The sequence below is a fragment of the Nerophis lumbriciformis genome, linkage group LG05 (genome assembly GCF_033978685.3).
Source record: "Nerophis lumbriciformis linkage group LG05, RoL_Nlum_v2.1, whole genome shotgun sequence".
NCBI classification, from domain to species: Eukaryota; Metazoa; Chordata; class Actinopteri; order Syngnathiformes; family Syngnathidae; genus Nerophis; species Nerophis lumbriciformis.
The window spans coordinates 50,817,346-50,830,185 of NC_084552.2; the positions used below are offsets into that span (position 1 = coordinate 50,817,346).

Genomic DNA, 12,840 nt, shown 5'->3' on the forward strand with positions numbered 1-12,840 from the left:
ATCTAATCAACATTTACACCCACATTTCGATTCATACTTATAATATGACCCAAGTGCTAGTGTGCTATGCTATTGGAGGACGATTCCATTGACAAGTTGCATTTTCTTGTGTGCGTTCTTGAACCATGCACCCCTGCATGTCAGAAATAGACTCTTCCGTTTGTCCTCGACCGACTCAGTTAAAACCAAGGACCTTTAAATCGTCACCATTACAACAGGAAACGGACAAACTTGACTCCATTTAACAGCCATTTTTGCTTAAGTCTCATTTCAGGAGACTTTAATAAGGTAAGGGCACTTTTAAAAAACGTTTATTTATATACGGAACATACCTATTTCGAATCATTTGTCGCGCGCATCTGCTGTCGAGTTTTGTTTACTTGTCTTAGCTTGTTTACAGTCGTCATATTAGCATGTCAGCGTTTGTTTTTTCCTCAAAACTGACCGACTCCTTATCTCGACTCAATACGTTGCATCTTAAATGCTCGTAAAGTAAGTGTATTTGTAACAGTCATGTTAGTAACCTTTAAAAACAGCAATGACCGTCAGTATAGCGCTATAAAGTGTCGTATTAGTTTTTGCGTATAACGGCTGTCGTTGTTTGGGGGTATTTCTGAAGTAATTTTCTGGTTCTTGTTCTTTCTTGTTTTTGGTCTTCAGCCCAAATCACGTGTACCTGATACTCAGCCGTGTGTGGTTATTCTTTGATCCATGTGCACAGCCATGGAACCAAAGAGTTTCCATCTAGGGATGATAGACAGCACTGCCAACCAATGGGGATTGTTCATGCCTTGTAAGCCCCGCCTCCTCAATCCCCTGCTTTGTTTACGTTGTGCTGCAGCAATGTGAACCTCAGAGGGCTGTCTTTGTTAATATTCTTTAACACAACATGGCTCAGTCAATACAATACATATAACATTTTTATCACATTTATGCTAATAGTGCTGACAAAAATACATTTATATTATTTATGATTGTATATTCCTCACAAGACTGATAGTGGACTGTACAGTGGCCCTGTAGTTAGCATTGGAGGTGCTCAGGTACAGGACCAGTATTAATAATGAACGATTGTGTGATTTTTGCCTTTTAATTTGCACATTGTGGTTTCAGTCGAAGGGTTAAACACGGGACAAAGATTTCTGGCAAAAAATATTCGTATCAACACACTTACCCTTTAATGTAACAATGTAAAGGAATGAAACACTAACAATTATTAGACAGTGGTATATCAGTTTTTGTTAGTTATCCATCCCAAAAGGTCCGATAAAGGCTGAATTGTACGAATACAGGCAGAATTCTATCCAAAATATTTTTGAGAAAATATTGGAGGAGACGCTTGTAGAGCCACACAGACACCACCTTTTCACTTTGTTACGAGTTATTTCTTAAATTCAATAGTGTTTCTCGCCCTCTTTGTCAAAATGCTGACACTCGCAATTTTCTTTGGCCCCATGTTGGCCTTTGCGGTCATACTTAATAAAAAAAAAAAAAAGCACAGAGACGAGTCACCAACTAGTGGTATTATTTGTATGGGCACTTGATTCCGCGAAATGATATGCAGGCAACCCGACTAGTTTGTTGTGCACATTGTTTGGCCGATAATGTTTGGCATTATAGAATATGGATGACTGGTGAATGGATGGATTAATAGTCATTATGAGCTTTACACTGAGTCAATAATTGAGAAATCTTTAGTTTCTATGCCATCACTCACTTGTCAAGATGGCAGAGCTGATGACAGATGTAATCCTCAAGTCAGTTTTCTGGAATCTCACTGTATAATCCATGAAAACTAGCTTGCTGCTTTATCCTGTGACCTAGCTATCTGCTGGTGCGGATGATGTAATGAACGCATGACGCACACACACACACTACTTCACATGCTATCTTTGAACCAAATGGGAGTAGGCATTCATTTTTGGCTCCAGATAACCGAGACCAGGATCACAAGTGTCTGGGGGGAGGTCGCCCTGCCAGCGTGCACAAGGTAGATAATATCAGACCCCTTTCAGATGTTATTATTCTACCTTTAAAATGCCACATGGTGTACACAATAACAGAACCACCAACAATACAGCAAATATCTAATTGCAATGATATCATATGTGAACTACTACTATACATACATACATGCATACTATACATACATCAAAGGAGGGCTTTTGAGACAAAAAGCCAACAATAGTTCATTGTTATTGACCTATTTTGCACTATTGACTTTATTTTATTCAAACAATGTACGTACTTGTATTGTCCTATGTTGTTGTGTTAAATATTGTAACTTGTTCACCTCTAAGTGTGTTCACGCAATGCATATTTTTTGTTTGTGTAAAATATTGGTCCTTTGTTTTATTGAAATTGTAGTCATGATGAGCAAAACGAAAGACCAAAATCATAAAATCTCTCAATCATCTTGAAAAATGTCCAAGTAAAAAGTATCTGTATTAGCGATACCGGCCCTATAGTTACTTGTTATTGGATCGATACCAAATTGTGTTGTGTCTCCCACCACCTCTACGCGGACATCAACCTCTATGCTGTTCTCAGCCTCAAGGGGCCAAGCCAGCAAGTGAAAGCCAAAACTTGCTACTTGTAACTTGAGCCTGTGCTTGGTTGAGGAGTCTTCTATTTTCTATAGTTGCCATGGAGACACACTTCATCCCACCTAAGTGTCAAGCTGCTCTTTAAAAAGCGTTCAAAGTTTGCTTCAGTTGTTTTGACTATGCCAACGGTTTCTATTGTGTTGATCCCAACTGCAGTCTTTAAGGAATTCTTATTTTCCCTAGGCAAGTTATTCCAGAACTTTGCCACACTTCCCCAAAATGGCAATAAAGCCTCAAATGGTGAAAAGAAGGTTGTCTCTCAGCTGGATGATGAATAACAAGTAACACAATAATGTCTCGTCTTGCAGCTGTAAACAACGATGCCTCTGAACGACGAGCGGCCGTCCTCCACCTCCAGCAGCGACGGGGAGTCGTCGTCGGAGCGCTGCAACAGCACCACGTCGGCCAGCGACATGGACTGCTCCCGCGAGAGCTTCACCAGCGAGGGCTCCAGCAAGCACTGCACACCCTCCTGTGAGTGTCCCACGCCCTCTGCAATCCTCATCAGACCTCTTTGATTCTTTCATTCACACATTTGTTGTCCTACCCCCTAGCGAGCCCACCTAAAACGCTCACCCTGGATGAGGTCATGGGCTCTGCACGAGACCTCTCCAATCTCAGCTTGTTCCACGAGATCGTCGTGAACCGCAATTTCCACCTGGACCCGCACAGAATACCTGAGGAGGGGTAATTATCACATTATTAGACAAGCAGTGTAATGAATCACCACCGGTTCCAGAGAGGATGATTGTGATGTGATTGAGTCTTGTTTTGGTAGCCCACAAAGTAGTAGTTTATTTCCAACATGCTTACATAGTTACATTAAAATGGTTTACAGTTCAATATGTCCGAAACGGAGAAGGAAGAAGTAAAACTTATTTACTACGACACCTTGATCATATCACATGCCAGGATCAGGATGCTTTATTATTGTCCATTCTTTAACATGTACAAGACACATAAGAACTGAAATTACATTTTCGGCACAGTCCCACTAAGAGCAGACATACGTTACAGGGAGACAAGACGGGACCGCCAACGGATCAGCCACTTACGGCGCTCCTTAAAAAAAAAGTGGGAAAAAAGGTGATATTGGGAAAGGGGGGAAGAGTAATAAATATCAGTCAAAGGCTGGACCAAGGGAAAAAACCTAATTTGCCATAGCACACATAAACATGTTACATATAATCACAACAACTTGCAACAGGGGGGGAGATTTGGGGCCCTGGAGGCCGGCCTGCTGCTATAAAGCACTACTCAGCCGTCCAAAACCCCGAAGGGGAATTAAGCGGTGGTGAAGGCATGGGGTCGGGGTGGGGAGTGTGTTTTTGTATATGCCCATAGTCTTTGGGTGAAGTGAAGGTGTGTTCATGAGTCCAGGGTCGTTCTGCAAAGCAACTACAAGTAAGTTTGTTCACTTCCTGTGCTCAAAATGTACTATTCAAAAAAGTAGTTGGATGTGAAATTTGTGGACGGTTTATTTTAGCTTCAATCAAACATGACAGAATATAAAACTTTGGTGCATTAGCGTGCATGTAAGCGACCAAACAATATTTTAGTATCGTAAAATGAACCATCATGATCCCCAGTGCTCGCTCACTCTGAGCTGGCAGTATGAAACAACTTGTGTAACTTGTTTGATTGATTGAGAAGTTTATTGACATCTTAAAGAAGTACAGTGCTTTGTTATTGTTCAAAGCACTACAAGTGTGACCATTTGGGTTGCACATTATTGAATCCAAAAATGGGTCACTACGTTTAACATAGTCGTCTATTCTGTCATTATCCTGTCACTTTGTCAGGGAAGCGTGTTTAGTGACTCTCACTCACGTTCACAAATATTTGTGGTGCCTGGTGGAATGAGTCGGGGCCGCTAATTATCTCTTGTCCGGACTCGCAGTGTGAGCACGGTTCCATCGACATGTCGTAAAAACGTCACCTGATGTGGCAGCTGCAAAACAGGTGTTAGTGTTTTTAAAACACTTTTTAAAATAGTTGCGCAATAGTGGAAATGACTGATAAAGCACATAACGTATTATTTTCGGGCCTCCCTATGTCTAGCATTAAAAGATTACAATTGGTACAAAATGCGGCTGCCAGACTTTTGACAAGAACAAGAAAGTTTGATCATATTACGCCTATACTGGCTCACCTGCACTGGCTTCCTGTGCACTTAAGATGTGACTTTAAGGTTTTACTACTTACGTATAAAATACTACACGGTCTAGCTCCGTCCTATCTTGTCGATTGCATTGTACCATATGTCCCGGCAAGAAATTTGCGTTCAAAGAACTCCGGCTTATTAGTGATTCCCCAAGCCCAAAAAAAGTCTGCGGGCTATAGAGCGTTTTCTATTCGGGCTCCAGTACTATGGAATGCCCTCCCGGTAACAATTAGAGATGCTACCTCAGTAGAAACATTTAAGTCCCATCTTAAAACTCATTTGTATACTCTAGCCTTTAAATAGCCCCCCTGTTAGACCAGTTGATCTGCCGTTTCTTTTCTTCTCTCCTCTGCTCCCCTTTTCCTTGAGGGGGGGGGGGCACAGGTCCGGTGGCCATGGATGAAGTGCTGGCTGTCCAGAGTCGGGACCCGGGGTGGACCGCTCGCCTGTGCATCGGCTGGGAACATCTCTGCGCTGCTGACCCGTCTCCGCTCGGGATGGTGTCCTGCTGGCCCCACTATGGACTGGACTCTTACTATTATGTTGGATCCACTATGGACTGGACTCTCACAATATTATGTCAGACCCACTCGACATCCATTGCTTTCGGTCTCCCCTAGAGGGGGGGGGTTACCCACATATGCGGTCCTCTCCAAGGTTTCTCATAGTCATTCACATCGACGTCCCACTGGGGTGAGTTTTTCCTTGCCCTTTTGTGGGCTTTGTACCGAGGATGTCGTTGTGTCTTGTGCAGCCCTTTGAGACACTTGTGATTTAGGGCTATATAAATAAAGATTGATTGATTGATTGATATATGTGGGCTTTGTACCGAGAATGTCGTTGTGGCTTGTGCAGCCCTTTGAGACACTTGTGATTTAGGGCTATATAAATAAACATTGATTGATTGATTGATATTAAAAACTTATACCAGTACTCTATATGTTTTTGGGGCTTTTCCTCCATTCAAAAACATGTTTTTAAATCGGTAGAAATGAATTGTTTTTATAACTTTATTGTTATAAGTGTGATATATACATATTGCTAGACTTCTTCTCCATTCACTGTGGACATTACCGACTTTCCCCGCTAGGCCGCGCCTCCTTTTTTACTGTTGTCATGTAACCCACAACCTTTTGTCCAAGATGGCGGATGATCAGCAACCACTCGCTTCGATTTGCATATCTGAGCATGTCTTTCCTTCCCAATGCTGAAAATCTGTCACAGCGATCACTCAAAGGGGCCTTATCATGCAAAACCAACTATTGGTACTGTTTTTGTGTCTTTGTCTCTGCATAAGTCCCAAAAATTTGAAATCAAACCATGCAGAGATTTTTATGAAATAATCCTGCCTTCCTGATATCTTCCAAAAGAGCCGTTTGGAATTGTCCCCCAGTTGTGACGTTTTACAACAGGTGACATCAGCGGATATTGCCATATATGGTAGAGAGTTACCCGAGGAGCTTTGCGCGAGTCCGCCATTATAGTCCGACGTTTCTGTCACTGGGTTCTTTCTTTTTCACTATCCTCTCGCTATGGGGAAGACTGGCTCTTACATGCACATGCATCCTCCGCTGTTGCCATTTCTAATACAAAGTAGAGTATGGTTCTAACATACATCTATCTGTCAGTAGACTGTATATGGAAGCGCTAAAAAATACAAAATGACTGACAGAGTGGAGACGCAGTGGATGGGGGTTTTGGCCTGGAAGAGGACTTTGGCATGTAAATAAGACGAGGAAATTATTTTAAAAAAGTGGCTTTAAGGTGATCTGTAAAACATACTTGCAACATTTTTGACCAAGAACCCCCATTAGATGTTATGTTAACCGCAAGAAAGTGTTTTATATGTAGAAATAAAATCATAATATGACCCCTAAACTACTTGTCCCATTCATGAAATTCTTGTTTCTAAATGTAGAAACTGCGGTGTGCGTGTTAATGTGAAGTGCAGGTAGCATACTTGCCAACCCTCCCGATTTTTCCGGGAGACTCACGAATTTCAGCGCCCCTCCCGAAAATCTCCCGGTGCAACCATTGTCCCGGTTTTCACCCGGACAACAATATTAAGGGCGTGCCGTGATGGCAATGCCTTTATCGTCGGCTTTTTCACCATACAAACAGTGTGCCGGCCCAGTCACATGTTGTATGGGGCCTCTGCATACACACGAAAGGGACTGCAAGACATACTTGATCAACAGCCATACAGGTCACACTGATGGTGGCCACATAAACAACTATAACACTGTTACAAATATGCGCCACACTGTGAACCCACACCAAACAAGAATGACAAACACATTTCGGGAGAAGATAGATAGATAGATAGTACTTTATTGATTCCTTCAGGAGAGTTCCCTCAGGAAAATTAAAATTCCAGCAGCAGTGTACAGAATTGAGATCGAATTTAAAAAGTAAAAAGTAAATAATGGGGATAAAATGGGTGTATAAATGGAAACAAAATAGAAAAATATTACAAAAGAATAAAAATAAAAAGCAACAATGAGAATACAAATATACCAGTAAAATAAGAATATAACAAGAGAAACTAGGCAGCAGTGACCATGTCATGAAAAATTATTGCACTGTTATTGTTTTGCACCGCATCAGAACATCCGCACTGTAACACAACATAAACACAACAGAACAAATACCCAGAACCTCTTGCATCCCTAACTCTTCCGGGCTACAATATACACCCCCGCTACCACCAAACCCCACCCACCTCAACCCCACCACCCCACACCTCAAAAAGTTATGGTTGAAGATTGTGAATTTTGACATGTTTACGTGACATCATAATAAATGGTAATACCATGTTTTGACACCTCCGCTTGACAGTTGGGAAGGTTTTTTTGTCCTCCTCATAAGTCCAAACTGCAGCCCATGGGCCACTTAAGACCTGCAGCTAGGTTTACTTCAGTAAAGTTTTGTGCCAGACCACTTGTCAGCACCCACGCTCACACTAATTTGTATAGTTTATTACCTCATTAATTGTTTGTTTTATTAGACATTGCACACAGACCCACACAGTTTACTTAGACACCCCTACCTTAGGGTAAGGAAAAAATGTTGCTTATCATTCATACCTGCTAATATCTGTTTGCAGCTTATGGAAAATGGTGCGCGACAATGTCCACAAGGCATTCTGGGACGTACTGGAGTCTGAGCTGAATGACGACCCACCTGAGTACCATCAAGCCATCACACTACTTGAGGAAATCCGAGAGGTATTTTTTTATCTAGTTTTACTCCAAAATCTCCATTGTGGTCGCTAAAATCTAATCCATTACTCTCGGCGGATAGATCTTACTGTCCTTCCTCAACCCGGGCGCCAACCGCATGCGGACCCAGATCACAGAGGTGCTGGACATGGACCTAATCCGCCAACAGGTGGACAATGATGCATTGGACATAGCGCGCCTCGCCTCCTACATCATCACGGTCATGGGCAAGCTGTGCGCCCCGGTCAGGGACGAGGAGATCAAGAAGCTGCGGGAGAGCAGGGAGAACACAGTGCCGCTGTTCAGGTAAGTCAAAATGTCTCCCTCCTCCTCCTTCAAAGCCTCCTGTAACATAACCTCAAGTCGCAGCGACGTGCACCATAGCGACGGTGATTTCTTGTGTTTGGACAACTCAGAGAGTGTAAGACCCACCTTCACAAACACCCTTTTATCTGATTTTGCATCAACATTTGCAATAAATATTACACACATCAATTAGTTCCAGTGCCAATAATACTCATCTTCTCTCTTTAAAGGGGATGTTTGCAAACTTTACACGGATGCCTAGAGGGCGCTAACTTTCCAGAGTGTTTTAAAGCATTAACAATACCATAACTAGACAAGACAATGTTTGCTCACGATAAAAGGAAGCTATTAAGTTAACAGGCAAAAAAGACTTGTGGTTGCTCAACGAGTCGACTCTTTGGAAAACACCGCCTCAAGACTGCGGCCGAGTAATTACACTAAAATAGGACCCCCAAACTGATGGAGAGAAGGAGCGGTGACCCCTACATATACATCCAGTATAAAATTGTGATTAGTTTAAGAATTTAGCTGGTCTTAAAGGTACCTTGTTGTTGTGCAATACTAAAATATTCAAATAACAGTATCGCGCCGCTAATTGCTATCTGTCAATTGGTATGCTTATTGCTAGTTGATAACTACCGTACTAATCGCCAGCTAGCAACTAGCTCGTTATTCACTAGCTAGGAACTACCATACTAATCGCAAACTAGCAAATAGTGCGTTAAATGCTAGCTGACAGCTATCCTGTAATTTCTAGCTGGCAACGTGAGCGCTAATTGCTAGTTGTCAACTGGTACGCTAACTGTTAGCTGACAACTAGAGTGCTAATCGCTAGTTATCTTAAATGTTAACATGAACAAATAATACCATTATTTATTCATGTTTTTATTTTAAACCTGTAAGGCAAACATGGGCAAAAAGATCAATCTCGAGACAGTTGTCTGGGAAGTAAATATGTTCTTGATATTTAGTGTTTTATTGTTCATAGTTAATATTACAAATCCTACATTATTTATTTTCATGTACATTCTTTTATTCAGCGAAAAGGCTGTAAAATTCCATTTTGTTTATTGAGGTGGTCTGTCATAATATTTTTAGCATTCTATCAGTCATATTGTGTTTGTTTGTATTGTGTGTTTAGCTTTTAGCCTTATCTACTGCATTTTAAGATTTTATATCACTTATACTGAACAACCTACACGTGTTTAAAGTGTTCTCTAAAAAGGGAACCACGCACACAAGCATGCGTGACACTTTTTACAACTACCGGTACAATGTGAGTTTAAAGACATTTAAATTTGTGGAAAAATTATTTTAACAACCTCCCTTCAGTATTTCTTTAGCCTGGAGTTCACAAATCCTTGTTGAAGACCACTGTGCTGGAGCATAATCCAAGGTCAAAAGCACATTGTCATGTTGTTAAATCTTCCACACCAGGCAAATCTTCCGCATGTTGGACCTGATGAAGACAGACATGGTCAACTTCACCATCGACAACATGAGGCCCGTGATGCAGAAGCACAGCATCGAATACGAGAGGGCCAAGTTCCAGAGCATCCTGGACAAGACGCCCGGTGAGTGAGTGTTCCGTTTTCCCCACGGAAAGGGTTGACCACGCTGTGTATGGGATTTACTCAGCTCACAATTTTCCACCTTTTTTCCCTTTTTTATTTGACTCTTGGCATTCAGGAGTACAAGTGCAGTAGATGTAGTAGTGAAGTAGCATTGAGCAGTAGATGATGAGTGGATAAACAGTTGAAAGAGCAGGTGGAATAAGCAGATGGAATGAGCAGGTAATAACCTAAACAATGTCAAATGTACAGTTTCAGGTGTCAAATAAACACTGCATGCATTTAAAGACAGTTACTTATTCTCCCACTCACCACAGTATTTAACACTGGCAGAATAAACATCACATTAAATGACAATTACCAAGCACAGCACCAATATAAATAGCAAACTACATTGCATCTGAGTATAAATTAATATATGTATGCAATGAGTAGACCATAAATTATCACCAATATTAACATTAATACACATCACCAACATCAATAGATGAATACTAATAATATACAATCTGCACTCATGAGTCTTATGTTTAGAGTTCAGTTGTACAAACATATTCACACATCTCATACAAACAAACGCGTACCATCCAATCAATTAACCAGACTGTTGACAAATTTGCACAAACACTATGCAGTTTGCCATAATTCAACTACATTTCCCACAATGCTCGCAGGATCAGGAAGTCACTCGCCCCGGCTGATTTAAAATCCACTCTTAAACAACATACACTTACGACACCACAAGCTTCTCCTAAACTCCTGACCATGACAAGTGACAATATGGATCTTCTCCAGGTGCCTTGGACAACACCACCGCCTGGATCAAAAGGTCTCTTGAGGAGCTGCTGTCTAGCAGCGTGCCCCCACAGGAGACAAATGGGCAGAGTAAAGGACAGCCAAGGGTTCCCGGACCCTTTCAGGTCCTCAATGTGGCCTTCCTTCAGATTCTCTTATGGGACTACAGCCAGCACCCACTCCCGGAGGTTTGATGCTATTTTTAATATATAAAGAAGATTGATTGATTGAAACTTTTACTAGTAGATTGTACAGTACAGTACATATTCTGTACAATTGACCACTAAATGGTAACACCCGAATAAGTTTTTCAACTTGTTTAAGTCGGGGTCCATGTAAATCAATTCATGGTAGATCTAGCACGAGTCCGCCACTAAAGTTGTGCTCTGGTCCTTTTAGACCTGGATGACGGACGAGACGCGTCTGCGAGAGGTGCAGGGCCAGCTGAGGCAGGTCCAGGCGGTGAACGAGGTGCTGCTCATCGTCTACAGCACCATCGGGGGACCCATCCAGGGTCTGTCGCCTTTGTCGGAGCGCCTCAAGAGGATGACAAGCGTACTGCTGGATGATATGCACAACACGTTAGTACACTTATCTTATGGCTCTGTTTGCTGTGCAGTATTCATTTTCTTCCCTGTCTCTCTGTATTTAGACATGACAGCCTAGAGGAGGCGCTGGTGGGCGTCAGCGCTCAAATCTGCAGCGAGCTGAACAAGTCATTGGTGGAGAGGAACTACCCGACGCTGACCCCGGCACTCCAGGCCACCCTTACGGGTCAGATCTGCAGCATCGCCCACAAGGACAACCCTATCCGCACTCTTGTTGGTACGATACAAAGATTGTGTTTGTGTCTTTCTTTTTGACAGCAGTGTTCTAATCTGTCACCCCTCCTCCTGCAGAGGACCGTGTCCTACAGTACTTCACGGAGCTCATCTGTGACCCAAAACCCCAAGCCAAACTTGAACAAACACCAGCCGGTTTGGACCCCATCCGCACTGAGCTAGCATCGCTGGCGGCCAAATTTGTCTCCCTGGTCCACTACAACAAGGCCGTCTATGGACCTTTTTATGCCGACATCATCAGGAAGCTGATGTTCAGTAGCAACCCACCAGGGGCTTCCCCTCCTCAGGACTCTGCTCAAAACCCTATCACCTCCAACTGAACCTTGTCACCATGCAGTCTATTTTTGTCTTTTACTCATCGGAATGGAAATAAAAAAACAGATTTCCATCCTTTTAGCTTCCTGCAAGACCACGACCAATTTAGCAGTTGGAGTGGGAGTGTTACTCACTTTTTTTGAACTATTATCCTTAAATGTACTCCTTCTCATATTTTGAGTCATTTGGTGGCAAAGGGGCAGGTTTGTTACAATTCTTACAACAAATGTATGTAGGAGAAACAACAAGAATATTGCTATATTTAGAAGAGCAACACAGTAACATTTCAGATTCTTTATATACTACATTATGACTGCTAAAGTTTTCTATAGTCCGTTATAGAGTGTATGTACTGGAAAGACATTGTAAAGTGACACTTTAAAAAATATTCTAAAAGAACATAGCACCCTCCTTATGGAATTTATATTTAATTACTCTTCCTTTAGCTTCTTAAAGGAGCTTTTTTTTTTTTTTAATTCTGGATATTTTAATTATTCGTCTGCATGAATGCTTTTCTGTGTTTATTGTATTTGCTTGTTCATTTGTGGGACTATCTGACAGATGTTTGTTGTCCTATTCAGATTGTATTATATCAATTTGGTGTGACTGATTAGATTTAGGTTATCTGACCAGGTACTTTAGCTGTTACAGTATCCCTGCATTGGCTGATACAACCAAAAGGTGCTGAACCCTTGAGGGATTCTGTGTCCCATGTGGACTCAAAGATGCACAAAGAAAAGCAATTCCTAACTGAAGTTTACATACATATGTGGGAAGTTGTTGCTGTTTTACTCTACTGCAGTAAATATAATGAAAAAATAAAATGATAAAAAATTGTGGCAAGTCTACGTTTGTATTTGTATGTACATTTAGGTCACTGTTTGTTTGCGTTGTCAGTGCAACAACACTGAGATAAATATTTTCTCCTGTCTCCAGGCAGTATTGGTACATTTAATTGCACGCGTAAAAACTGCAACATTGTTGGTGCATTTGCCTATGGATACATGTATTCTTTTAATA

At 41.7% G+C, this 12,840-nt stretch overlaps 1 protein-coding gene across 1 annotated transcript; it reads left to right on the plus strand.

Moving 5' to 3' along the window:
* Nucleotides 1–146: 146 nt before the first annotated feature.
* On the plus strand, nucleotides 147–12,659 carry tcp11l2 (t-complex 11, testis-specific-like 2). Its single transcript, XM_061959525.2, has 10 exons — nucleotides 147–288; nucleotides 2,915–3,080; nucleotides 3,161–3,293; nucleotides 7,877–7,997; nucleotides 8,074–8,297; nucleotides 9,735–9,871; nucleotides 10,664–10,851; nucleotides 11,063–11,244; nucleotides 11,316–11,488; nucleotides 11,563–12,659. Exons 2-10 carry the CDS (start codon nucleotides 2,927–2,929, stop codon nucleotides 11,823–11,825), a joined length of 1,575 nt encoding a protein of 524 aa, XP_061815509.1. The 5' UTR covers nucleotides 147–288; nucleotides 2,915–2,926; the 3' UTR covers nucleotides 11,826–12,659.
* Nucleotides 12,660–12,840: the final 181 nt, after the last annotated feature.